Source organism: Marmota flaviventris, chromosome 3, assembly GCF_047511675.1.
Source record: "Marmota flaviventris isolate mMarFla1 chromosome 3, mMarFla1.hap1, whole genome shotgun sequence".
NCBI lineage: Eukaryota > Metazoa > Chordata > Mammalia > Rodentia > Sciuridae > Marmota > Marmota flaviventris.
This window is the reverse complement of record NC_092500.1, coordinates 154,204-181,216: the sequence shown is the minus strand read 5'-3', so window position 1 is coordinate 181,216 and position 27,013 is coordinate 154,204. Positions and strand designations below refer to the sequence as shown.

The window sequence follows — 27,013 nt, the reverse complement described above, 5'->3', positions numbered from 1 at the left end:
ATCTGGGCATACCCAAGCCTCATCAGGCTGAGAGGATAGCAGCTATGTGTCCCCGAAGCTGGAGGTAGAGGCAGCTTGCCTGGGATGTGGCCTGTCTATGGTGGCTTAGTTATAGAGTGACCAACTGTCACAGTTTGCCCGGGATTGAAGCAGTTCCTAGAACACAGGATTTTAGTTTTAAAACCTGGGCAAACTAGGACACTCGGTCACCCAGCTGGCTCTTCAGAGTCTCACCTGTGCCCTTCCACCCCAGTACCATTCAGGGAAACCCCCAGCTATGCGAAACGGCGGAGACTGGCTGGCCCCAGTGGCTTGGCATCCCCTCGGCCTCTGCAGCGCTCAGCCAGCGACATCAACCTGAAGGGTGAGGCACAGCCAGCAGCCTCTCCTGGGCCCTCTCTGCGAAGCCTCCCCCACCAGCTGCTGCTCCAGCGGCTGCAGGAGGAGAAAGACCGGGATCGTGATGGTGACCAGGAGAATGATGTCGGTGGCCCTTCAGCAAGCAGGGGCAGCCAGAGCAAGATCAGGTAGGAGGGGGCTGGGAGGCCTGGTGGGGAAGGGTGCCAGCACTGGGCTAGGTGTGGCAGTGGGAACAGGGAGAGGTGGTGCCTGGCCTTGGGGCTTGAGATGAGGACTCTCAGGGCCTTGACGGGCCTCCCTGGATGGAGGAGGGAAGAAGATGAGGCCCTGTGGGCTGGGGCAGGCTGATCTACACTTGTTTCTGGTTCAAGCTGGGGCTTGCTCTAGATAGTGGACAACTGAGAGAACATTCTAGGCAGAGAGGGTGTGGTTAGAAAACTCACTGCAATGTCGTGGCTGGTCATAAGTGAATATGGGATGCCTCTTCATGAAGGCTCAGAACCTACATGTGACAACCAGCCCTGTCTCCATGGTGTTCTGGTATCCCCAGTCCTGTACACCTATAGAACTCTTTACCACCCCCTGTGCCCCAGGACACTGAGAAAGTAGGGAATTTGAGGGTTTTGGAGTCCCCAGGACTTACAGTAGGAGGTGTGGACTGCAGCCTGTTGAAGCAGCAGGCTGCACAGAGGGGCTTGGGGTGCCGTTGCTCTCAGATTGCCACTGTGCTGGGCTCCTCCTTGGTAAGGTGGGATAATCTCATCCAAGGCGTTCCCTTTGAAAAGCCTTCCAGGGTGCTGTAGAGGCGTGTCTGCTGTGACCCTGATGCACTGCATGGGCAGCCCTGCTGGTTGTGGTGCCTGTGCTCCTTGTACCTTGAGAGCAGGAGTTGTCTTTGCTTCCCACTGTTTTCCAAGAGCCAAGCACATAGAAGGTGTTTGAAAACATTGTTGGAGGAAAGTATTATAACAGTGTGTTGTTTTCTGATGGCAGCTAGTTCTTAGAATCCTATCACTTGGTGCACCATTGAACAGAACAGCAAATGTGTCATCTGCATTCACTTCAGTGACTTATTAGACTGTGTCCCTGTGCTGTAGATAGGGGTCCTGATGCCCAGTTTAGTTCAGAAAAGTCATGGGACTAGGAGTTGGCTACCTGGGCCCAGGTATTTGGCAGAGGGCTTGAGGTATAGCAGGAGCTCATGGAAGACTTTCTTTCTGTACTCTTGCCCCTACTCATGCAGCCCCAACTCAGTGTTGACTTCAGTGTCTGTTTGTTTATGCCTAGACTTGCTGGACCCTGAAGGCTGCCTGTCTTGCCCCAAATTGCCATTCTCTCCTGAAGTTTTCACATAACCCCTTGGGCTTCTAAGGGGCAAATGGCCCTGTGGCTGAAAGGATGCATTCAGGATGTTGCCGCTTCCCAGAAGGGCTTCTCCTGAGCCTGAGCCCTGTGGCAGCCGCAGGTGCAAAACAAAGACTTGCCATGTCATGACCCCAGCTTGCTGGCTCTGTAGGATGGCAGGGTTCTTCCCTATAAATATCGGATAGGTGCCTGTGTCTCATGTGTTGGGAGCTAACAAGAGGGGCCCCAACTGGGTTTTAGGACATGGACAGCTGGGCCCAATATAAAGAAGCAATTAGGGGGGCAGTGACCTAGGTATTGGACTGCTCTGGTGAGTGGACAGGGGTCTGTGGCCCTCAGGAGGGGGATCAAGGAAGTTTGGTGCACTCAGGAAGGACAGCGTCAGGGCAGAGGAAACCTGTGGTCAATGGCCAGAGGATGGCTTTTGTGTCGTGGTGTGGGGCTCTGAGTCCCCTTGTTGGCTGAGCCTGGCGTGAGCCTGGAAAGCCCAGAAATGTTATCTTCAGGGTCTGGCCCCAGTACAATACAGCGGAGCCTAGAAGGGTGAGTTTGGAGGAGTTTGGAGCTGAGAGTGGGTAACTTAATTGCCAGCAGAATGGGCAAGATCAGAGTCGTTTAGTTGGTTGCAGTGTGGTGAAGGGCTCAGAGGAAGGAGAGGGAAGGTGCCCACGCGGGAGGCCGGAGCGTAGTAAGTGCTCCAGTCTGGGAGAACTTGCCCTGTTCCGCGCTAGGGAGCTAGGGCAGGCTTTTGAGCAGAGTGGAGGTGGAGGATGGAGACCTCAGGCTCGGTGCCCAGGTCTGAGGAGTGGTCTGGAGAGGGTGGTGAGCATGCAGTAGGCAGGGGCAGCAGGGGCAGGTGTCCAGGACGAGAGGACACAGGCCCGGAGGGAGGGGACTGGGGCATAGGGCGTGAGGAGGCCAGGCTCCCAGACACGCTGCACCCCTCCTGCCCTTCCCCAGCACAGGCGTCTTTTCGGGTGCCCAGAGACCCGCCCAGCCATCCCCTGCGCCCACCCAGCAGCCACACTGGCCCCCTCACGTCCCACCCCTGCTGGGTCCGGCGGGGGTCGGCGAGGGCGCGGGCTAGCTGGGCGGGAGTCAGGCGGCCGCCGCCGCCCGCAGAGGGAGGAGCCGGCGGAGGAGGCGGGGCGCGGGGCGGCCGCGGCATGGAGCGAGCCCGGCGCGCCCGGGAGCGCAGCCCCGCGGCCCCGGAGCCCTAAGCGGGCGCGGCTCGTGCGCTGGCGGGAGCGGGCCGGGCGCGGCGGCGCGGCCCATGGAGCGGCCCCGGGCCGGGCCCCCGGCGGGCGGGCGGGCGGCGGGCGGGCGGCGGGCGCTGCGGCGGCGGCTGCGGTGAGGCCGGCGGCGGGGCCGGGCCGTGCGCCATGGAGGCCCCGGGCGCCGGCTTCGCGTGCCCGCTGCCCCCCGGCATCGCGTCCGTCACCTACGTGTTCGTTTACAGCCCAAGCGGGCCCGGCGGCCCCGGCCCTGCGCCCGGTCCGGGCCCGGCGCCCCCCGCGTCCCCCGCGCCGCCGCCCCGGGGCCCGAAGAGGAAACTTTACAGCGCCGTCCCCGGCCGCAAGTTCATCGCGGTGAAGGCGCACAGCCCGCAGGGCGAGGGCGAGATCCCGCTGCACCGCGGCGAGGCCGTGAAGGGTGAGGGGCGCGGGGGGCGGGGCCGGCGTGGTGGAGCCTGGTGGTCCGCTGGTGGGGGTGGCCCTGGCCTTGCTGGATGAGCCCTGCTGGCTTCTTGTGTCCCCGTGAAGGGCTCTGGCCCTTGGACTCCTGTCATGTGGCTCTGCTTGTCATGATAGAGCCTCAGCTCTTGTCATGGGTGCTTCGGTGTCATGATTGGGGCTGATGTCACCAGGTCCCTGTATTTGAAGGACCCTACTATCCCATTACAGAGCTTCCTGGCATGTGTCACTTCCAAGGCTTCTTCCATGGGAATTCTAGGGATATGGTGGGGCGCTTGTCATCCTGGGGGAGACCTGACAGTTGTGGGTGTCTGTGTACTATGAACGTTTCTGTCATGGAGCTGTTTCTGGGGGTCTGAGCCCCTCATCATGGGGGTCTGTGTCATCACCGGGCCCCTTCCTCCAGTGTTCTGGGGCAGAAGGCATGGGAGCCTCAGGTAGAAGCAGTTGTGAGGGCAGCCCTCCTGGTACATCATGTGGTTTAGCCCACTGGCCATAGCACAATGACCCTGAGCTCTTGGCTGTGACCTCTGGGTGGGTGTCAGAGCCAGGAGGGACAGTGGTCATTGGGGACAAGAGCAGGAGTGGCCCCTGCCTCTGCCTTCTGTCCCATCTAGTGTGTCCATCTGTGTGTATCTGTCCCCCACATGCTTGTCCTGTGCCGAGCCCATCTGTTCCTTTCCCTCTTCTGTTGGGTCCCAAAATCTTCCCAGGGAAGAATCTAGGAGGATGTGGGAAGAGAAGGGGAGCCAGGGTGAGGGTTATGGGCAGAATCCATTCCTGAGGAGGCCGGGAGGCCACTGTCCTGCAGCTCCATACTGCTCTCACATCCTGTCTGGCTTCTGTCTCTCCAGTGCTCAGCATCGGGGAAGGCGGCTTCTGGGAGGGGACCGTGAAGGGTCGCACAGGCTGGTTCCCAGCTGACTGTGTGGAGGAGGTGCAGATGCGACAGTATGACACACGGCGTGGTGAGTGACCTAGGCCCCCAGGCAGTTCCTGAGGACACCGCCCTTCCAGCCTCCCTTGGGTCTCTTGGGCACTAAATGTGGACATTCACAGAGGAAAGACGAGGAGTGCATTCAGACACACCCAAAGTAGATGGAAACTTGTGCACATAACACTGACACAGTGTGTACACAGTGGGTTATGTGTGCATGCAACCTGGTACCGTACACGCCACAGAAACACCTGTGATGTGCCCACAGGAGGCACACCCTCGTGACCATGCCTCTGTGTGAGTGATCCCACACGTGACTCCTGTGACTGTAACCACCCCTCCTGCATAGTCCTCACAGAAATACCAGGTGCTAGGAGCTTGCAATTCATGTGTGGCTGGCAGACCAGTAAGGAGGTCAGTGTGAGAAAAGAGGCGTTTTTCCAAAGTGGACAGATTGTCCAAGTGGGCAGAGCAGGAGGCCTGGACTAGCCAAGAGGAAATGAGGCCAGTTGGGCCCCCAGGGGCAGTTGTAGGTACCCTGGGGCTGTGGTGGTCTGAGGGCAGCCAGTGAGGGATGGCCCCTGTCCTCAGCAAGAAGAACAACGTGAAGATGAAGGCTGCAGCTCCTCCAGGTGGAACGGCCTTAGTCCAAGCTTGCTGAATATCTGAGCTTCCAGAAAGGCTCCCTCTGGTCCTCTAGTAGATTCGGTGGCTGGTCCTTTGGAGCTCACTACACGGGCTGGCTGCAGGTCTGGGATCTGACTTTGCAGTGAGCCCTCAGAACCTAGGCAGACCCATGAAGTTACTTCTGGCCCAGAGAACTAATGGGATGAAGGAGCCCCTCCTGAGTGGTCGCTAGTAGTTGTGTTCTGTGTCTGGATGTAGGTATCTATTTCCCTCCTCTGCGTGTGAAAGGATTGGGTGTAGGGTTGCTGGGTCCCCTTCCCTGGTGTGAGTTTCCCAGGGGAGCCCATTCCCCTCTGTGGCCAGTACCTCTGCCCAGAGGCCTAGGGAGGCAGAGGCCTAGGGAGGCAGGACTCGGCTGCTGGTCTATTGCTGGCTAGCCTTTGCTTTCTCTTATGGCTGTTCCCTAACTTCCTGAGGTCTTCCTGGTAGCCCTTCTGGAGTGTGGAAGGGCCTGGATCCCTTTTTCTGTGTCTGTGAAGGGTGGGTGTAGTGGGGTCCAGGTGGGAAATGATTTTAGAGATCTGGGCTCTGGTCTGACTGGACAGGAGAGGAGGAAGGGTGGTATCTCTATGCCCGAGGCAGAGGAGCCAGTCCTATGCTCCCCTAGTATGGGTCACAAAGGTTCTCGTTTGAAAACTGTGGGTACAGGTACATTTAGACCTCAGTCTGAAACTTGGTAGGGAGGGAAGTTTGGGCTGGAACCAGAACTCAGGAGCAGGTGTTCACTGGTGTGCCCCATGCTGCACCTAGGCTGGCTTCTCAGAGGCCTGGCCCAGGCACCAAGCAGAGCAGGCCTGCCTGGCAGCCAGGTGGGTGTGCTGTGCCACTGTGGTGGGGCCTGTGGGTGCGGGAGCTCCCTGGGTTGTCTTGAAGGAGCCAGAGAGGGTGTCCCTGTGCGTCAGGCCCAGACAGTGCTATAGAGCCACACATGGTGTCACTCCTTGTACCTGAGCAGTTCAGTTTTAGGACTTCATCCGTCAGGTGGTAGACTGCAGTCCCAGGAGGTGGGGCCAGTTTTTACTCACCATTTCTAAGGGATGCCTCAGCCTGAAGGGTAGGGTCTTTTTGTTACATAGGCAGGCAGCCTTGTGAGGGATGGCAAGGCTGAAGTGGGGAGCCTGGAGCCAGTCATGTGGCTTTGGGGTAGAGGGAAAGGGTGGTGTTGTGGTAGGAGTTGACCAGGCCAGGGCTGCTTGATTGTGCAGGTGTTTTAATGTCAGGGTCAAGATCCCAGCGGGACAGAGCTGTTAGAAGTTCACAGAGAAGAGAGAGAGCCACAGAGTAGCCAGTGCGGGGACCATGGCCTGAGACCTGAAGGCAGCTGCAGGGCCTCTAGATGGAGCTGCAGATTAGGGTGTGTAACTAGGGAAGGTTGTCAGAGGTACTTGGGTAGATGGGAGCTCCTAGGGCTCTGCAGAGGCAGCTTGTAGGCAGTGGGTAGGAGCAGCAGTGGCCTCCCTCTGACCTGAGCCGCAGGCCCAGTTCGCCATCTGGGCAGAACCTCCCACTGGGACTCAGGTGCATTTCTGCTAGAGGCCAGAGAGCAGATTAGCAATAGGAACCTGCTTCCTACAGGCTCAGATTAAAAAAAAAAAAAAAAAAAATCTGATTCAGGGACCAGAGTGGGGACAGAGAAGGACTTACAGGCCCAGGAGGGGACACTGTGCTGAGGAACACAGGCCTGTCTGGTGTCCAGGGTCAGCATTTGCTCCAGGACCAGAAGACAGGCACTGAGCAGAGATGGGCTTCGTGTGGCACTGTTGCAGGCTCAGGGAGTTGAACTGTGAGGACAGTAAATGCTGAGACCAGTTTGTGCAGGGACCTTGAGGTCCAGTATGCTGGGGTGCTGCACTGTCCCTCCCTCCCCGCCCCTTTGGTTCTCATTAGGGGGCTGTTTCTGGATGTTCTCTCTCCAGTAGATTTTCATGTGTCTGATTGACAAAACCAGAGAATGAATTTATAATAAAGACTATGTGTTTGGTTGACAAAAAAAACTAAAAATGAGAGGTTAGTTCATAGCTAGAGGCTAGTGAATGCAAGTTTGGGGTCCTTGGGCAAGCAGGCAGTGTAGGCATTTCTATGACGGTCGACCTGGAGAGGAGTGTGGTGAGAGCCAGGAGGGATCTGAAGCCACATCTGCATGGTATTTAGGCGTGATCTATGCTGACTTCTGAGCTTCAGAATGGACAATGTGGGCATGTCACAGAGGGACTCAGCCACAGCAAGTGGGTGTGTGTGTGGAAGGGGCCAGGGTGATGAGAATACAGGTGACTAGCACCTAGGGACCCTCCAAGATAAATCTTCTGACTCTGTAAGGAGAGGCTCCAAGGAGATAGTTGCCTTACTGAGAATCTTGCCTTTATGGAAGTCTGCCATGCCTGAAATCTGGACCCGTGCTTTTCTTCACATCCGTGTCTTTGTGTTTTTTTTTGGCAGTGGGGGTGTGGTGGTGGTGGTACTAGGGATTGAAATCAGGGGCACTTGAGCACTGAACCACACCCCCAGCCCTATTTTGCATTTTACTTAGAGACAGGGTCTGAGTTGCTTAGCACTTCACTTTTGCTGAGGCTGGCTTTGAACTTGCAATCCTCCTGCCTCAGCCTCCTGAACCACTGGGATTACAGGCATGTGCCACTGTGCCAGTTAATAGCCATGTCTTCTGGTGTGAATAGGAACTCTTTCTCCTCCTATCTAGCTATGGCTTCATCTCTGTGTGTATCTGCTCCATCTCTCCTTTGACTCAGCCAGTCATCCCCTCCACCCACCACCCACCCCTGTGCACCCACCCCTTTCAGGAGACCTACCCAATCTGCCTGTACCTCTATTGATCATTCATCAATCCATTCATCTCTCTATCAACCCATCTACCCATCCACATCCATCCATCCATCCTTCCACCCACATATCCATCCATCCATCCGTCCTTCTCTCCATCAAGCCACCCAGTTCATCTGTCTGTTCATCATCCATCTCTCCATCAACCCTCTTTCTGAGTCAGTCCATCCATCTGTGCATCCATCCGTACATGTATGTATCCCTCTTTAGCCCAGCTATCTATCCTCTCTCTACCTCCACCCACCCATCCATTTTATACATTCATTCACTTTGTTTTGTTTTGTTCATGCAGTATAGATCCACACACGCACCCAGGTAGCTGAACACCATATTCTCTTCTTGTTAGGTGCCAGGTGCTGTGTTAGGCACTGGGACCATACAGAGAATAAGATGTGGTCTTTTCCTTCAAGGAACTCACAGTTATTGGGGAGACAGGTCACAAGACATTGTAGGTTCCCTCTGATCTCATTTCTGGTGACTCTCTGGCTCCCTTTGCTCCAGCTGCATGGTGTTCCACACCGTCTCTTATACCCTAGGCTGGTGGCCAACACATGGGCTCCACCCTGATAGCCCCATTCTTGGAGGCCCTTACCCCCATGTCCCTGAGCCTTTGCTTGGCTGTCCTTGCAGGTGAGGCCTTCTTGAGATGCCCTGGAACCATACTGTCTTTGCATACTTGATATGCTTTCTTTGCTCTTGAGCACTTGCCAACCTTTGATGTGTTATATATTTGTTATTTATCACATCTATTACAGAATAGCTTATTAACTCCACAAGGGCAGAAACTTTGCTCTGTTCTCTGCTGTGTTCTTAGAACTAAAACAAACAGGGCCTGGTGTATAGTAGGAGCTCAATAAATACTTGGTGAAGTTAAAAATGAATCTTGAGAACGCTGTAGTAAGAGAAAACGAGGGAGGGAGCCCCTGAGGGTAAGATGCGAGGCAGTAGGGGTGCCACCCCAGGGTCTTTGGAGACCTCAAGTGTGGAACCAGAAGCATGAGGAACCTGCCGGAGGAGCCAGCCTGGAGCCCACCTGAGGTCCTGGTTGGCAATGTGGGCCAGACTTTCAGGAGACCAGCAAGGACGAGGGGGCAGCTGGCAACCTGACCACTTCCACAGTGGCCACGAGGGACTTTGAGATCAAAGGACAGATGGGGATAAACTTCCATGGGATGCAGTGAGGTCAGGGAAGGGGGACCCAGCTTCCCCCCTGAATCTTTTCCCACATTTCAGAGGCAGGTCTGCAGCAAGGGACACCCTAGGGGTGCACATCAGGCCTACAGAGGAGAGTTCAGTGCTGTTTCCAGGCTGGTGCCCGTGGTGGACAGCACAACTCTGCATGGGAGTGCGGGTCACGGACACGCAGATGTGTACTGGCACATGCTGAAATCCACTCATGCTCGTGCAAGAGCACAGTGCTGCACACTCTGTGGGTCACAGACACATGCTCACAAGCGTGAGCACAGCTTACACGTGGCTGGTCTCACACGCCCCTCAGGCTTTCTCCTGTGCTCACTGACTGGATGGCCCTGGCCTTGTCTGGTCTCCTGTGCTCAGCTGTGTGCTGTTCAGGAGAGAGAAGCCATGGCTGCTACCCACTTGGGCCCTGGCTGCCGGAGGCCAGAATTCCCTGCATGGTCCCCTGAGCCTTCCTGCCTCAGACCTCTGGACCCAGGACCCCAGAAGTTGGGGTCCCCACTTCCATCTGGGTACAACCAGGCCAAGGGTGTGTGTGGACAGACTGAGCAGCTTAGTCGAGAGCAGTTCAGCCAGTTGGAGGTCATGGCCATTCCTCAGCTCCTGATACTCCCTCCAGAAACCCGGGAGGACCGGACGAAGCGGCTTTTCCGCCACTACACGGTGGGCTCCTATGACAGCCTCACTTCACACAGGTACTGGCAGGTGGGACAGGGTATGGACACACAGGGACACTGGTGGGGCCTGGCAGGTGTGGGGTGGGACATGTGGTGAGAGGGAGGGCCAGGGTGTGCGGAGATTGGAGGAAGGTGAGGACCAGGTGCCTGGCCACCTCTGCATTCTGCAGTGCAGGTCGGCCTAGGGCAATCCTGGGATGATCTGTACTGTGGGGGACCCTGTGGGACCCTGTGGGGTAAGCCTGGCTGCCATGCTCCCCAGCTGCCAGGCTAGCCTTACCCCCCGCCCCTGCTTTCCTCCGTCAGTGACTACGTCATTGATGACAAGGTGGCTGTCCTACAGAAACGGGAACACGAGGGCTTTGGCTTCGTGCTCCGGGGGGCCAAAGGTAAGGGGGTGAGTGCCGTGTGGTGCTGGGTATTCTCTGTGTCCTGCTGCCCGCTGCCCACCGTCTCCCATGGCTCCTCCTGCCTCTGCCTTGGCTCTGGCTGTGTAGTGTGGGGCTCCCTGGGACAGGGCAGAGCCACCTCCTCCACTGCTTTCCACTCTGCAAGGAGCCTAGCAGAGTGGGGGCCTTTCTGGTCGGGGAATGGGGGTCGGTGCTGGATTCCTGGGCTGGGTGGCCCTGCCTGCTGCCCTCCCTGCTGCCCTCCCTGTCCCAGGTCATTCTGCCACAGTTGTCACATGTTCCATGAGCTGAGCTGTGTGGAGGCTGCTGTGTGCTGGCCGCCCCCACCTGAGCCGTACTGGTGAGGCACCTTTCCTGCTCCCCCTGCAGCAGAGACCCCCATCGAGGAGTTCACACCCACGCCGGCCTTCCCTGCGCTCCAGTACCTGGAGTCAGTGGATGTGGAGGGTGTGGCCTGGAGGGCGGGACTACGCACTGGAGACTTCCTCATTGAGGTGAGCCCCAGCCTGGGCCTGCACAGCCTGGTGGGGTCCTGGCCCCAACCACTGGGGGCGGGGGGGACATGCCTGGCGCCTACCCAGCGGCCCATCTGTCCTAGGTGAACGGGGTGAATGTGGTGAAGGTTGGACACAAGCAGGTGGTGGCCCTGATCCGCCAGGGTGGCAACCGCCTGGTGATGAAGGTCGTGTCTGTGACCAGGAAGCCAGAGGAGGACGGGGCTCGGCGCAGAGGTGAGGGCTGAGGTTCGTGGGCTTGGCCTGGACTCTCCCCTGGGTTCCCGACCTGAGCCCCTTACCTCAGGCCCACCCTGACTCTGGGCTACTGAACCTGGATGCGGCTTAATAGACGGAGCTCATCCAATACTTGTGTGTAGCCTAGGTTGCTTTCCAGGCGGTGTGTGAGAACCCTGGCCCTCACCTGACCTCTGACCTCTGACCCCAGATTGCCCCCTCAGATCCCTTCCCCCCCCCTTTCCTGGAATCCCCAGCTCCTGGCCTGGCAGATCCCTCCTTCCCCGACTCTGCCAGCAGCTGCCTGGAGGCCGGGGTTGCTATGGCAACTGTGAGGTTGACGCTGCTGCTTATTGTCGGAGGGAAGGGGGAGGCGGCACCTGAGGGAAGAGGAAAAGCGTCTTCTCCCCGCGCCGCCGCCGCCACTGCACAGCCGGGCCCAGGAGGCCTTGCCACCCGGCCCAGCCCAGGCCTTGGGCTTGGCTGGTCACACCCTGGTCCTCCAAGGGCAGTGGCCACCAGGCCCCTGGGGGAGCTCTGGAGCAGCAGGAGCCAGCCTGGCAGGAGACCCTCCCAACCCCCATCCCATGGCGCCAGTGCCCCCTCGCTGGGTCCTCAGAGCCTGCAGGGTGGGTACTCAGACTAGAGCCAGCTGGCACCCTGACCCCCACTGGTACCGTTAACTGCCTTCTGAGGCCTGGGCTCTGGGGATCCCGAGGGCCCCAGAGGCCCCCACCACCCCAGCCCCTGCACTCCCTGAGCTCCCCACGCCATGAAGAAGTTTGCATCCAGCCGCAGCCTGAACAAGATCCTGGCTCAGTGCGACTCATCCTCACGGGAGTACGAGGAGATCCAGGCGGTAGAGCGCAAGTGGCACCTACACCTGGCCACGCCGCGCCGTCTGCTGCTGGACAGGAGGTCCAAGGCCTCCCTCTTCTTTGCAGCCCCACCCCCCCCGAAGAGGGCTCCCAGCACCACACTGACCCTGCGCTCCAAGTCCATGACTGCCGAACTCGAGGAACTCGGTGAGCACTGGGGGGGCCATTGGCTTAGGTCACAAGGCCCAGAGCGGGGTGGGCAGAGGCTGTGTGGGAGGCTAGGGATGCTGAGCTGGGGCTGAGGTCAGGCAGGGACAGTAGGAAGGACCGATGATGGGTGTGGGAGCCGACAGAGTGCTGGAGGGGTGGGTGCCTGTGGGGCAAGGGCATGGCATGTGGAAGGGCTGGGCAGTGGGGCTGAAGACAGACCTGGGGATAAATTGGACAGATGGCAGGGGGCACGGTCTGACCCTGCAGCGTGTTCGCACATGTATGCATGTATATGTGCATATGCTGCTCCTGACTTTCCACGTCTTACTCTGACTTTGCATCTGCATTTTTTCCAAGTGAGGAAGGAGGAGTGGTTGGGGAACCTGGGTGTGTTTCTGGCTCTGCCAGGTACTGGCTGGGTCGCCTCTCTATGTGTGTGTGACTGTTGCACCTGTGTGCATGGTGGTCAAGTGAGCCTCTAACCTCCAAGGCCTCTGTGAGCACCTCTGGCAGGTGATAGGATGGGGCTTCATGAACTGGGGGGTGAACAAGAGTGTGTTGGGCTTTGGAGGGCAAATTGCAGGCACAACCCCAGATCACCCAGCTCGGTCTGGATGTGTACTCATTAATAGCCTTGTTGTGAGCATGTGGCAATATACACGATCACGTCCACACACAGGTAACCTTGAAAAGCTCTGTTGTGGGCAGGTCTCCCCTGCATGACCATGTCTTGCGTGTGCAACCTTATTGTGGTCATGTGCTGATGCACATGACTGTTGAGAGCCCTGTTGTGGTACATCCCAGCCAGCAGCAGCCCCGCCATGAGCACATTCAACACATGTGACAGTTGATGTGCTCTTCCCTTCCAGTTGGAGCCTAGTCCCTATCCTAGGCTCTACTCTGGCTATGGTCATAGAAGAAATCCTTCCTCTGGCCCCCAGAGATATCCCTGTGCTAGCTCATGGACTGGGCCCTGACCCTGTCCTGGACACAAGCTTGGCTGTCCTGTTCTTGACTGTGATTTAGTTCAGTGTGGGAAGCAACTACCAAGATAGACTGGGCTGACATGGTCAGGATTTTCTTTGCCTAATACTCTGGATAAAATAAAATGAACACACACATATACAGACAACTCAAAGAAAGAAAGAAAAAGGAAAAAAAAAAAAAAAGAAAGAAAGAAAAGGAATCCCCAGGTCTCAAAAATGAAGAGAGAAATCAAAGCCGGTAGAGTAGGGGAAGCTGATCCTCCTACAGTCTATGATTGGGAATTCTGAAGCCCCCATACAAACTCAGATCGTGAGTGGGCTCCCTAAGGAAGAAGCTCCAGTAGGATAGGGCCCTGGGCAGTAGTGCATTTGTTTTGTCCCAAGACAAGCTCTGACCCAAGGATCCTTTTGTGAGGCTTTGTAGCCAAGAGAGCAAGCTTGAGCCAGAGTGATGGGTGGCCCCCAAACCAGTCCATTCCCTATGAACTCAAGCTTGGAGATCGAGACCTTCAGCTCTCCTGGAAGACACAGCTGGCTGTGGGTCTGTGGGAAGTGGGGAAGCTGGAACTATGCACAGGAGCTAGAATCAGCACCACAAGAACTCGGAATCAGAGGAGTATGAAAGAGAATAAAGTAAGATAATAGAATTGAAAGAACTAATGAAAGATAAGAAGACAGAACAACAACACAAAAGCATAAGCCCATTTAACAAACATCCATGAAGACTTGTTATGGAGACAAAAAAATATAGTTCCAGATTTAAAAAAAAAAAAAAATGTGGCTGGGATAAACAGTATACTAGACCCAGCTGAAAAAAGAAACTGAAGGTAAGTCTGAGGAGATCAGTTAGGGGATGGAGGCAGAAAGCCACTAGGGGAAGAGCCCAGCACCTATCTGTTGGGAGTCCTAGAGGGAAAGAACAAGAACAGAGGCAATATTCAAACAATAAATAGCTGAGAATTTCCCCAAAGTGAACAAAGGTGTGAGACTCCAGTTTGAAGAAGTTCCAATCAGGGAAATAGAAATAAATCTATGTCTCGGTTGATCACAGTCAAACTTCAGAATACCATAGACAAACAGAAAAGTCTTAAAAATCACCAGACAGAGACAGAGACAGGAGAGGAGGGAGCAGTGGCTTAATGACAGGCTCTGGGTAGCAGCAGTTGGAGGCACAAGACCTTGGCGGTACACACTTCTGGTCTCAGGGTCCTGTGGGTCTGTGGTCAGTCACAGAGCTGACCTGACCCACATGGGTCCATCAGCCAGCACCAGGAGGCAGTTGGGTCTTGTTGGACACCAGGTAGAATGGGTGAGTGCAGCCGCCTGTCAGAGGCTGCGTGTTTGGAAGGGGTCCTCCTGGTCTGCACAGATTGATTCTGGCAACCTGAGCACCGTCACCCCGGGACCAAGGACTCTGCACTGTGAATACGGAATAACTCCTCAGCCTGGCACGGGTTTCTCTGCTGAATCCACTTGTCCTGCCTTTGTTAAAACTCCTGAGCTGCTCTGCCGACAGAAACAGTGAGTGGAAGAGGCAGATCTTCCCCTCTGTTCCAGAGCCACAGGGAAAGGTGGTTGGGTTTGCTCTGCAGACTTTGGTGGTCCAGAGGAGCTCACCCATGGCAGCAGGCTTTCCTGATCTGAGTCTAGGGGAAGACAAGAGGGCAGCTTAGCGCAGAGCCTCTGCCTACATTTTTTAGCCTAGGATGACAGTTTCTTTTGAATCTGGACCCAGATTCTTCACGGTTCTGTGTTCTGAGAAGGGCTGGGAAGCCAGTGGCTGGGGGAGCCACCTTGCTTCCCGAGGACGGCAGCCACCTCTGACCAGTCCCCTCTGGAAATTCGCGGTGCGTGGAAGCAGGCCAGCAGTCGAGGTCCCCAGGTGCTTGAGATGCCATTCCCAATCCAGAACTTGTGCTTTTAAGAGGTAGACATGAGAGGTGTGGGGTTACCACCAGTCACGACACACATGTCCTGCCCTCACATGGCCAGGAGCTAACCGCCCCCTGGACTCTGTGATCCTTTACGATGACCTGAACACCCGAAGAGAAGAGTGTGCGAGGTGATGGGGAAGTGGGCTGTGGCTCATGCTGAAGTGGCTCCTGCCATGTGGAGTATGAGGCCAGGCCCTGCTGGAGGACGAGGAGGAGGAAGAGAAGGAGGAGGAGAAGGCGGGGAGAGGGGCTCCTGTGAGTGAAAGCTGGTCCCAGGAAACGAAGGTTGTAGTAGTGGGCAGATGTGGGGGTGACAGGAGGAGCAAGAGGTAGTAGACGAGGAAGCACAGAGCACTCCCAATTCCTTTCCTTATTGGGGTTTCCTCACCCGAGACTCTGCTTGGCTTGTCCTGATGTGAGTGGGGCCAGAACTCAGTGGAGACCCCGGCTCTGGGGGAGCTGGCAGGTCCAAGCTAACTTCTATTCATTCATGACTTTGTTAGGAGAAATTAGTTCCCTGTAATCACTAAGTTCCTTTTTCTTTGTGGTGAGAGGTTGGGGTCGGTTCCATGCCCAGTGTCCCTGTCACTGGCCTCAGTCTGGAAAAGGTTTCCCTGCTGAATATGCTTGTCCTGCCTTTTGTTAAAAACTCCTTTTGGGGCTGAGGGTGCAGCTCAGTGGTAGAGCCCTTGCCTAGCATGGCAAGGCCCTGGGTTCCATCACCAATCATACACCCCCGTGCCCCCACACACTCCAGCCCTACTTTGCAAAGAATGCTCAAGGGTAACTATCAATTTCAGTGGCCTCTGAAATTAAATTTTTGGGGGGATTTTGCCTTTTTCCTGAACAGACAGTTGACTGGACCGAGTATGGTTTAGTTTTGGACATCGTTGTGTATGGTCATGTCTGTACATACACATGCACGTGCACATGGACTCATGGGTATGCATGTGTGTGCATGTGTGAATGGACTTGTGGGTGTGTACATGTGCTCATGTGTGCATATGTGAGTGGACTTGTGGGAGTGTGTGTGCATGGTGTGCTTGTGTGACTGGACTTGGAGTGTGTATATGCATGTGTGTGCATATGTTCCTGCCTGTGCTGGTTTTCTCCTTCTTGTTTTAGGCCACATATTAACCAACTGGCATTTGAGCAGATTTGTGCTCATGATAAGGAGGGGGACACCAGGGGCGGATCTGTGAGGGCCTGGCTTTGGGGAGGTGGGGTTTGTAGATATGGGGACAAGGAATTGAATGTGGAGAATGGGCCCGCGTGCCATGGGATAAAACCTGCCTCTTATTCCCTTTGCTCTGTTTCTTGATTCCAAGCCTCCATTCGGAGAAGAAAAGGGGGTAAGTCATCTGCTTGTGTCCCCAGGCCCAGCCTTACCTCACGCCTGTGGGGAGCACTGGTGTATGAGACTCCAGTCCAAGTCTGGGTGGTCTGGCATCCTGGGCACACCCAGGATTCTCCCGGGGGACCTGGTAGGGGCCTGGAGAAGGGCTAGGAAGGATGAATGGGGAGTCCCTAGAGTTGTGACTCTCTGGGATATGCTAGGGAGGCACAGCAATGGACCCTAGGACCCAGGGGAGCTGGGGAAGGTGGGAGCTGGAGGCAGCCTGGTGGAGAGGAGCTAAGATAGTCCCTGGTGGAGGCCACTGCATGTGCCATGGCCTAGAGCTGGAGAGAAGAGGGGCTCTGAGGGGTCCAATCTGGAGTTGGAGAAGCTGGGTGCTAGGATGGGGTTGGGGTGTTTGGCTCTAGCTGGGTTGTGGGCCCTGCTCCTGTGCTGGTTGTTTGCAGGGCTGACTCAGAGCTGACAGTCCCTTTAGAGCAGGGATCTGGGGTCCCCTGCCAGGCTGTTGCCTTTGCTACCCCCTCTCATGCCCCATCCTAGTATCCTTTCAAGCTTGTATGTCCAGCCTGGCTGCAAGGGACAATATCCAGGTGGCAACAGAGTCACTTGGGCCTGGGTACTGAGGACCAGTGTCTGATGAGCTCTTGGGCCTGGCTGCTACCGCTGCCTCTACTTCTTACACAGGTGGAAGCCAGGCCCAGATGGAAGCCTGCAGTGGCCCTGGGGCCCCAGGCATAGTGTCTGTGAACATCCTCTGTGTACCTAGCATCCCTCCATCTACCGCTTCATATCCACTGGCCCCCAGCCCACTTCTCTCTCAGGACCTGCAGCCCTGTGCTTCCCCTGCCCCCAAGTCTCCTGGATCTGTTGTCCTTTCAGGTATTAAAAATAGATGACAAAGTCTCTCCTCCAGGACTCCTTTCTGTGCCTTGGGGCAGACAATCAAAGCTACTTCTGGGACATTCTGGTTCTGCCATCCAGTGATAGAGTTGGGCTTCCAGGGTGCTGTGGCCTGTGTACCTCTCCCAGCTGTGGAGGAGGTGGCAGGAGAGTTGTCACACTACTTGGGCCCAGCGTGTCCTGCCCCACACCCAGATGACCCATGTAGGTGGTTGGTGGGAGTGCCTGGACCTGGTTCCTAGTGGGCTTCATTTCCTTTTTTAAGTATCAAGAATAATTTATTCAAGAGTGTGTTTTCTAATTTGGTTGGGAATTTATCCCAACCTCATCATCTTTTTGTCATTTGCAAAATTTGGGGGGATTGAACCAGAGATTTAACTCAGGGATACTCAACAACTGAGCCACATCCCCAGCCCTATTTTGTATTTTATTTAGAGACAGGGTCTCAATGAGTTGCTTAGGGCCTTACCATTGCTGAGGCTGGCATGGAACTCACGATCCTCCTGCCTCAGCCTCCCAAGACACTGGGATTATAGGCCTACACCATCGCGCCCAGCCATTTGCAGAATTCTTGATTTCTTTCCTTTTGAAAGTAATTCTCACTTGGCCTCAGCACCTCACCTCATGAGCCATAATAGTTGCTTTGCTATACTTTGTGTGCACATGGCTTTGGGTCCCTGGGATTAGGTTCTCCCACAGCCTAAGTGGCAGCACATCTTGCTAGGAGGAAGCACTTTCCACCATGTTTACTTCTGTGGTTTCTAGATGGTGCGGCAGTTGACTGCCCTCTTATTGGGCCTGTGATCTGGGATAGTCTCTCTCTGTTTCAGTTTGCTCCTGGTAGGGTGAGGGTGATAATGGCATCGTCTATATGCTTGCTGTGGGAGATAAGAACCTGCACATGCTGGATATCACCAAGGACTTGTTAACACAGGAAGGCGATGGTGATTTCACCTTTGAAAGGAAATTCTTCAGTCCACTTCAAAAATAAATGGGAAGGTCCCTCATCTAGCCATCCCTGGTCCGGGAGCCACTCTGGGGGTTTGTGTTGGGAGGAGCTGGTGAAGGCCTGCACACAGCTGGGCTCAGGAGACAAGGTGCCTTTTGCCTCTAATGGGCACTGAGTACCTGCACTGGGCTAGTGCAGTCATGGGTCCCACTGCAGGGATTCTCCCTAGAGCCAGCTGCATGGTGCCTGGCTGTGCTCATGCCTGTTGTATCTGGTGAGGGCCCCAACTCTGGGCAGTCAGTGTGCAGTGTAGGTCTGGTCTGGGGGCGGTGGGTACCGGACCCTTCAAGAAGCTGCCAAGGGGTGGCAGGTGGAGCCAGCAGGCGCTATTTGAAGCCACAGCTCGGGGCTGGAAGGAGCAGGAGGTGTTCAGGATGAGCATGGGAACTCTTCATCAGGGGCATGTGAGAGTGGAAGCCGGCCAGGGCCAGTGCCCCCCACCCCAGGGTCGGCAGAGCCCTTGAGAGATGAATAGGACCTGGGGATAGGAAGCCTGAGGGGATGGGTAGGGTTCTGTGAGGCCACCAGAGGAGAGAGCTTGTGTAGCTGCCAGGTAGACTCAAGTGCTTCCCCAGCCCCTTCTGTCCCCTGATGCTGGCCCTGAACATGCTCTGAGATATAGCTGAGTGGCCGTCTCCCCATAGCTCTGTGCCCTCAGTCATGTTAGTTGGACATTTCCAAATTCTTTTGATACGCAATTGTGCCACTTTTAAAAACACTTCACTTTAATAAGGACAGCAAACAAAGATTTCCTTCTATTAACAGACTCGGAGAGAGGCCGCCTAGTACATCTGCCTGTGGGCCTTGTTCAGGCATCAGCCCCATGTGGGTCTCCCCTGCTTCTCTGGCTCCCACTGCTTTCTGAGGGGCTTTCCCAGCCCCTTCAATGAGGAGGATCCTTTACAGCCATCCTGCTTTCCTCTTTGTTTCTTAGCACCCACCGTGGCTGGAACTGCTTCTCTTTGGGGTAAAGGAGGAAGACTCTTTGACCTCTTCATGTGTACTGAACCGTTTTTTAGATCCCCAGCCTGAGCCTTGTTGTTAGGCTGTATCCCCCACATGTGCGGTCATTGATTATTTTATTACCTGTTTGAACATCCTGTGGACACATGCTTTACATCAGAGTCTGTCACAGGGCTGTGGTCCCACTAGGAGCAGCTTGCCTTGGCTTAGGCCATGTGCCAAGATCAGGCCCGGGACAGAGGGGAGTCAGGGAGTAGGGGCTCTAAATGGTTCTATCCCCCACCCTTGTTTCTTCCCTCGTTGCCATAGTGGCTACTCCTGGAGTGTCCAGTGTGGCTACTCCCCAGGGGCAGGTGGAATCTTGATGATAGGCTGGGGGGCTGGGTTTTGGGACATGAGGGGCTTGTATGGGATACAAGATGTAGTCCAGGCTGTGAGCCTTGGGCAGTAAGGGGCCTGAAGATGGTTGGGTCCCAGTGGCCGTGGTCAGCACTATGGGTCAGGTGGGCCTGGGGGACCAGAGGTAGGTTGGGGGCTGAGGTGGCATCTCCTCCACTGCAGAGAAGCTGGATGAGATCCTGGCAGCTGCTGCAGAGCCAGCACTGAGGCCAGACATTGCAGACGCCGACTCCAGAGCAGCCACTGTCAAGCAGCGGCCCACTAGCCGGAGGATCACCCCTGCTGAGATCAGTGTAAGCTGGCCGGGTAGGATATGGGGATCAGAGGGCCATGCTTCCTCTTTCTTGGATCTCCTCTCTGGAGGTGGGAGAAATACCTCAGAGCTTTTTGGAGACTCTTGGGACCACTTCAGTCCCCAGGATGGCCAGTTTATTACCAGTGGGTCTCCTGTGGCTGCAGCCTGCATACCTCCCAGCCCAGGCAGCTTCTGTACCACTCTAGGACCACCAGACCCCTGTCCTGGTGGAGGCTACCACATAGCATGTCCTATCCATGACCATTCCTGGTCTCCCTGGCACCTTCTGGACTCTTCCCTTCCTCCAGACCATGCCTGGGACCTATACCCACCATCGACACTGTCACTGTCTGCACTGCCCACACAACCTGCTACCTGAGCATAGGGCCAGATTTGATTCCTGGCCCAGGCCACGGGTACCAGTGTTTTGGAGGGTGCATGGGGTGTATCCAGTCTCTGGCTTAGGTGGAGGAGGGGTGGGGCTCAATGGAGCACTGGGGGCCTTAATGCCCTGGAACCTCCATGTTCCCCCCTCCCCGACCCCCACAGTCATTGTTTGAGCGCCAGGGCCTCCCAGGCCCAGAGAAGCTGCCGGGCTCTCTGCGGAAGGGGATTCCACGGACCAAGTCTGTAGGTATGGCTGGGCTGAGGGACTGCATGAGGCTGGGAGGGATGGGGCTAGGCTGGTGGATTCAGGGTTGGAGGGTGCTGTCTCTTCCCACCCGTGGCTGGAATTTTCAGTTCCTTGAGTCCAACCTCTTCCTGCCCAGACCAGGGGTCCCATTTTTGGACATAAGTATGTCTGTCCCTCCGTGAGTCCAGGGACAGGCAGCTGGAAGAGACTCTTGAGATTTCTTTCCTGGTCTGGTGCCCACTGGATTCACCACTTCTGTCCGCTGGGTAGCATCCCTCAACCACTGGGTACTGCTGGTCTATCTTATGTGCACTGGGTGCCCCCAACACCTGTCCACTGGGTGTTCCCCTCCATCACTCTGCCTCCCACTAGCACCAGTGTCCTTGTCCCCAAATCAGCTATCTCCTATCCTGGCTGCTCCTCTGTAGCAAGATGCAAGCAAAGGTCCAGCTTGCCGTAAAACAGTCTCTCCTAGGACCTGCTCCACACCCACCATGCGATGCGCACTCTCCTCTACCTCACAGCCAGTTTTCCTGGAAAGGTCTCCTATATTGCCCTAAGCCTGTGTCTGATGAGCTTTCTCCACATCTAAAGGGAAACTCCTCCCCCCAGGGCTACCAGAGGCCTCTGGGGAATCTCCCAGGGCACATTCCACCAGGCATCTTCTTACCACTCCACCAGGTTTCTTGGATCCCTCCTCAGTGAAGCTTCTCCCAGGGTTTGGGCACAGTGCTTCCTGGCTCTCCCTCCTTCAGCCTGCACCATTCAGTCCCCAGGCCCTAACCCACTAACTGAGGGACCTGCTCAAGGCCAAGCCCTCCGCATCTTTTCCTTCTACCTCTTATTCCCTCGTGGCCTCATTACTGCCCCTCTTCCACCACACCCCATATGTGGCCACCTCCTTGACCCCAGGCAGGACTGTATCTACACAGGCATTCAGTCTCCCTCAGCTGCCTACCTGTGCATCTGCCACCCACAGAGCTGCCCACTGTCCATCTACCTACCTGCGGATAGCCACCAAACCCCAAAGCTTCCCTGCCCAGCACAGGGCAGACACAGCATTTATGCACGTGTTTATCTCATACTCTCGGTGACCATATTGGGGAACATCATTTATTTTAGTGAAGCAAAGGGTTCAGTAAATTGACTTGCTGAAGGTCACACAAGTGTCCTGCCTATTGCCTGCTATCCATCCTCAAGCCAATCAGCTGCCCAAACTCCAGTCCCTCACCTTCCCCCAGGAGCCCTGCTTACTCTAGGTTGACCCTGGGCTGGATCTCAGGCTCAGGTGGAAAGGATGGGTCCTTCAGTTCCATGTTGGGTATCAAGGTACACATACCTATGGAGCTAACTGGGGAGCTCCAGCCACCCTTGGGTGTCACAGAAGGTTGGTGGCAGTTTTGAGCTTAGAATGCAGGGTAAGTGGAAGTTTCCAGGGGACAATGGGGAAAATTGCTGACAGATGCCAATATGTAGAAACATGGGTATATGGAAAGGTCCTTCATGAATTGCTGAGAATCATTTCTGTAGATGGGAGAGTGGTGGAAGAAGGTTATTGAAACTGCAGCTACTTTGGAGCCAAGAGGTGCTTCTTTTTGCCCTCACTGGCCTAAGCCCTGGGCGTTCTCTATGGTTTCTTTCTTATCCTCTGCCTCACCTAATAATTTGGATGGGCTGCCTCCTTACATGTCTCAAGCTTTGCCCAGTACAGGCCCTATTCTTGCACCTGGACCACAGCTTTGTTCTCATGACCTCCAGCCCCCTCTCTGCCCTGACATCCATCCCTCTGGCAAAGGAGACTTTTCTGCAGTACAGTCATTACTGTACATCCTTTAGCTTAACCCTTCGTGGACTTCTCATTGTCCCAGGGCCCTGGGCACCAGCACTGGCCCCCTCCATTTCCACCTCCCTCAGATCTGGGTCTTAACAGTCTTGCTACTGTCCTCCTGCTCTCACTCTGCCTGGATAGCCATCCAGTTGCAGGACTGACCACTGCAGGTCCAGCCCTGTGCATCTGCTCTGTAGGCCTTGAGCCTCCTGGCAGGCCTGCCACCTCCTCTCACTGGGGCCCACTATACTCTCTGAACAAGTGATCTGACAGGTGCTCATTTTGGTCCCTTGCTTTTAGTTGCCAATTTGATCATTGGACTGGGTTGTCAGGCTCCCCCAGACTCCTCCCTGTGTCCCGTGTGGCCCTGGGCTCATGGTGCAACCCTTAGAGCCTCAGGGCCCTCATCTGTTAACATGGAGCACACCTGGTGCCTCCCCCAAGGACTACTTGGGCTCACCAGTAGGCTGTTCCTGCTTGAGCTCCAAGTGGGTACACAGGGGCTTCCCAGCAGTGGCTAACAATGGTAGATCAGACCCTGCATCTTGAGGCTAGGAAATGCTCTTGCTGTGATTGGGGCAGAGAGGATCTACTTTGCTCCAGATGGCATCAGAACAGACTCCCATTCTGTGCGAAGGCAAGTGACTTTTCTTCACCTAACGCAGAACTTGGCATGCCATTAGCATTAAATCTCCCTTTTTCATCCTCACATGTCACTGCCGCCTCTACACCCTCGAGGTGCAACTGTTCCTCCTGGGGAGCTTCATCTAGTGCAGTCTTGGGGGTGTTCATCCTGTGTGCATGTGTTGTGCAGGAATGCAGCTGGGAGATCCAGACCAACTGGACACAGACTCTTTGTCCATCAGTGTGAGGGAAGGCAGACCTAAAAATGATGATACTTGGCCACCTTCCCAGGGTGCTGCTACCTGTCCAGCCCAACACTGTAAACGTTAAATGGCCCTGTAATGGGCAGAAAATCCTTCTGAAATGAGACTGAAATTCCTAGAGGTGACTGGTAGAGCTGGAACTCAAGCCTAGCCTGCAGCAGAAGCCCACCTACCCTTGTTATACCTGACCTGACAGAGCCATTACACCTGGCTGGTCAGAGGCCTTGCTGATGACATTGCACTGCAGCGACTGAGGGAGGATTTAGTCAGAGCAGGCATCCTATCTTTTAGTGACTTCTTAGCCTGCCTGTGTCTAACACAGAGCGTACCAGATGTGGTGTGCTGGTGTGGAGCTGCCTACCCCTCAGGCTGGGCCACCCAGCATGTGCAGCCTCACTGGACATACCTGTGGGTGTCCACATTATGTCCCAGAGTTAGGAGGTTGTCAGGTTTTAGTTAGGATCCTAATGGCATCTACAGGTAGGAGGAGGGGGTTCATTTTAAGGTTACATAAGCCCATGAGAAAACAGGTTCAGAGGGGCTGGCCTGGGATTACACAGCCAATAGGGGCTAAAATGGAAACATGCAGAGTGCTTGGCCTACAGTTCTATTTAAGTCACATACCCATCCTCCCTCCACCAACCCTTACTGAAGTCCAGCCACTGTGGTTATGTCAGCTGCCTCCTAGCAGCCCCGTCAGGCCCATCCATGCCCTGCCGTCCTTCTGCTGGATGCATGGTGCTCTCTGCCACAGTCCTGTCCCTTATCTGCAGCAGTGCTGTGCTCCCACCTTTGGTTGCCCCCGGGGCCATGCACAGGTCCAGCTTGTTCCATTTGGGGTGTTTTCTGAGCCTACCTTCCTCAGTTTTGCATGGGAGCCCCTACCCCTACAGGCCTGAAGTGTCCTCTTATGGTCTGATTTTTATCTACAGGCATGGCAGATTTGGGGCCCACGCAGGGAGGGCTTAGGTTCTGTCCCAGAGCCTTTTTCGTGGGGGCTTTCCTTCACCTGTGGCTGAACTTCAGCACGCTCCCGGGCCCTAGCCCTTCCTACTTGTGCAGGGCTGGGTATCCCAGGATGAGCCCAGACTGGCCTCTCACTCAGAGTCCTTGCTGTGGGCTTCCTGAATCATCCCCGATGCCCTGCTGACCCTGACCCATGCTCCTGAGTGGGATGGACTCTGGGTTGGACCAGCCTCCATGGGAGGGGGCGCCGCAGTCCCCAGGGGTGTCTCTGAAGACACAGCGCCCAGGGCAGGCTCACCAGACCCTTCCATCTGCAGGGGAGGATGAGAAGCTGGCGTCCCTACTGGAAGGGCGCTTCCCTAGGAGCACATCGATGCAGGACTCTGGGCGTGAGGGGCGCGGCATCCCGCCCCCGCCACAGACCGCGCCTCCGCCCCCGCCAGCACCCTACTACTTCGACTCGGGGCCGCCCCCTGCCTTCTCACCACCACCCCCGCCTGGCAGAGCCTATGACACTGTACGCTCCAGCTTCAAGCCAGGCCTGGAGGCACGCCTGGGGGCGGGGACAGCCGGCCTCTACGAGCCAGGCGCGCCCCTTGGCCCACTGCCCTATCCCGAGCGGCAGAAGCGCGCGCGCTCCATGATCATCTTGCAGGACTCGGCGCCGGAAGCAGGCGACATCCCCCGGCCCGGGCCCGCAGCCACACCGCCTGAGCGCCCGAAGCGCAGGCCTCGGCCACCCGGCCCCGACAGCCCTTACGCCAACCTCGGCGCCTTCAGCGCCAGCCTCTTCGCGCCCTCCAAGCCGCAGCGCCGCAAGAGCCCGCTGGTGAAGCAGCTGCAGGTGGAGGATGCACAGGAGCGAGCGGCCCTGGCTGTGGGTAGTCCTGGCCCAGGAGGAGGCAGCTTCGCCAGGGAGCCGTCCCCGACGCACCGCGGCCCGCGGCAGGGCGGCCTCGACTATGGCGCGGGGGACAGCCTGGGACTCGCGTTTGGGGGCCCAGGCCCGGGTGCGGGCCCTGGCAAGGAGCGACGGCTTGAGGAACGGCGTCGCTCCACGGTGTTCCTGTCAGTGGGTGCCATCGAGGGCAGCCCCCCCAGTGCTGACTTGCCGTCTTTGCAGCCCTCGCGCTCCATAGATGAGCGCCTCCTGGGGACCGGCGCCACCACCGGCCGCGACCTGCTGCTCCCTTCCCCAGTCTCTGCTCTGAAGCCATTGGTCAGTGGTCCCAGCCTGGGGCCCTCGGGCTCCACCTTCATCCACCCACTCACTGGCAAACCCTTGGACCCTAGCTCACCCTTGGCCCTTGCTCTGGCTGCCCGAGAACGAGCTCTGGCCTCACAGGCGCCCTCCCGGTCCCCCACACCCGTGCACAGCCCTGATGCAGAACGCCCTGGACCCCTGTTTGTGGATGTACAGGCCCGGGATTCAGAGCGAGGGGCCTTGGCCTCTCCAGCTTTTTCCCCGAGGAGCCCAGCCTGGATTCCTGTACCTGCCCGAAGGGAGGTAGAGAAGGCCCCTAGGGAGGAGCGTAAGTCACCCGAGGACAAGAAGTCCATGATCCTCAGCGTCTTGGATACTTCACTGCAGCGGCCAGCTGGCCTCATCGTTGTGCATGCCACCAGCAATGGGCAGGAGCCCAGCAGGTTGGGAGCTGAAGAGGAGCGCCCGGGCACCCCAGAGCTGGCCCCGGCTCCCATGCAGACTGCATCGGTGACAGAGCCCCTGCCTAGCCCCCGGGCCCAGCCCCCAGGCAGCACCCCAACAGACCCTGGACCAGGCCAGGGCAGCTCAGAAGAGGAGCCAGAGCTGGTGTTTGCTGTGAACCTGCCGCCTGCTCAACTGTCCTCCAGTGATGAGGAGACCAGGGAGGAGTTGGCCCGCATTGGGCTGGTGCCACCCCCTGAAGAGTTTGCCAATGGAATCCTGCTGGCCACCCCACCCCCTGGCCCGGGCCCTTTGCCCACCACGGTGCCCAGCCCGGCCTCAGGGAAGCCCAGCAGTGAGCCACCCCCTGCCCCTGAGTCTGCCGCCGACTCTGGCGTGGAGGAGGCTGACACTCGAAGTTCCAGTGACCCCCACTTGGAGACCACAAGCACCATCTCCACAGTGTCCAGCATGTCCACCCTGAGCTCAGAGAGCGGGGAACTCACCGACACCCACACCTCCTTCGCTGATGGTCATACTTTTCTACTCGAGAAGCCACCAGTGCCTCCCAAGCCCAAGCTCAAGTCCCCGCTGGGGAAGGGGCCGGTGACCTTCAGGGACCCGCTGCTGAAGCAGTCCTCGGACAGCGAGCTTATGGCCCAGCAGCACCATGCCGCCTCTGCCGGGCTGGCCTCTGCCGCCGGGCCTGCCCGCCCTCGCTACCTCTTCCAGAGAAGGTCCAAGCTGTGGGGGGACCCCGTGGAGAGCCGCGGGCTCCCTGGGCCTGAAGACGACAAACCAACTGTGATCAGCGAACTCAGCTCCCGCCTGCAACAGCTGAACAAAGACACGCGCTCCCTGGGGGAGGAGCCAGCTGGTGGCCTGGGTGGCCTGCTGGACCCCACCAAGAAGTCACCCATCGCAGCAGCTCGGTGAGCAGGGCCATATGGGGAGGGACCTGTCCCTGTCTCCTGTTCCTCCTCTCCACTCACAGGCTCCTCTGTCCCTCCTCATTCTGTCCCATCTCACCTGTCCCACACCCCAGTCGTCCATCTCTTTGTCTAGTCTTGCTTGGTTCTCTGAGATAGAAGGCTCTTTAGGATTGTTGGTCTCCATGATCCTGTTGGTGCTGGCCATGGGGCTGGGTCCCTGAGACCAAGATGGGGCATGAGCATGTCCAGGGTTTGGCTTTGTGTCTGCCAGCTAATGCCTCCACTCCTGTCCTCATGGGTGGTGTGGCTGCCCCAGGAAACTGGTGCCATCTGTCCTGGACTGCCAACTGCTTT

The 27,013-nt window shown here is 56.7% G+C and overlaps 1 protein-coding gene across 6 annotated transcripts in view; it reads left to right on the top strand.

Moving 5' to 3' along the window:
• Nucleotides 1-27,013, top strand: part of Shank3 (SH3 and multiple ankyrin repeat domains 3) — a 56,965-nt gene that overhangs the window by 19,996 nt on the left and 9,956 nt on the right. For all 6 annotated transcript variants that reach the window (XM_071609345.1, XM_071609346.1, XM_071609349.1 and 3 more), the window contains exons 12-22: nucleotides 254-527; nucleotides 3,185-3,378; nucleotides 4,274-4,387; nucleotides 9,695-9,770; nucleotides 10,059-10,141; nucleotides 10,532-10,656; nucleotides 10,761-10,893; nucleotides 11,838-11,918; nucleotides 19,632-19,762; nucleotides 20,314-20,398; nucleotides 24,397-26,659. In XM_071609345.1, the coding sequence (XP_071465446.1) occupies nucleotides 254-527; nucleotides 3,185-3,378; nucleotides 4,274-4,387; nucleotides 9,695-9,770; nucleotides 10,059-10,141; nucleotides 10,532-10,656; nucleotides 10,761-10,893; nucleotides 11,838-11,918; nucleotides 19,632-19,762; nucleotides 20,314-20,398; nucleotides 24,397-26,659 (3,559 nt within the window). The remainder of the gene's footprint in view (nucleotides 1-253; nucleotides 528-3,184; nucleotides 3,379-4,273; nucleotides 4,388-9,694; nucleotides 9,771-10,058; nucleotides 10,142-10,531; nucleotides 10,657-10,760; nucleotides 10,894-11,837; nucleotides 11,919-19,631; nucleotides 19,763-20,313; nucleotides 20,399-24,396; nucleotides 26,660-27,013) is intronic.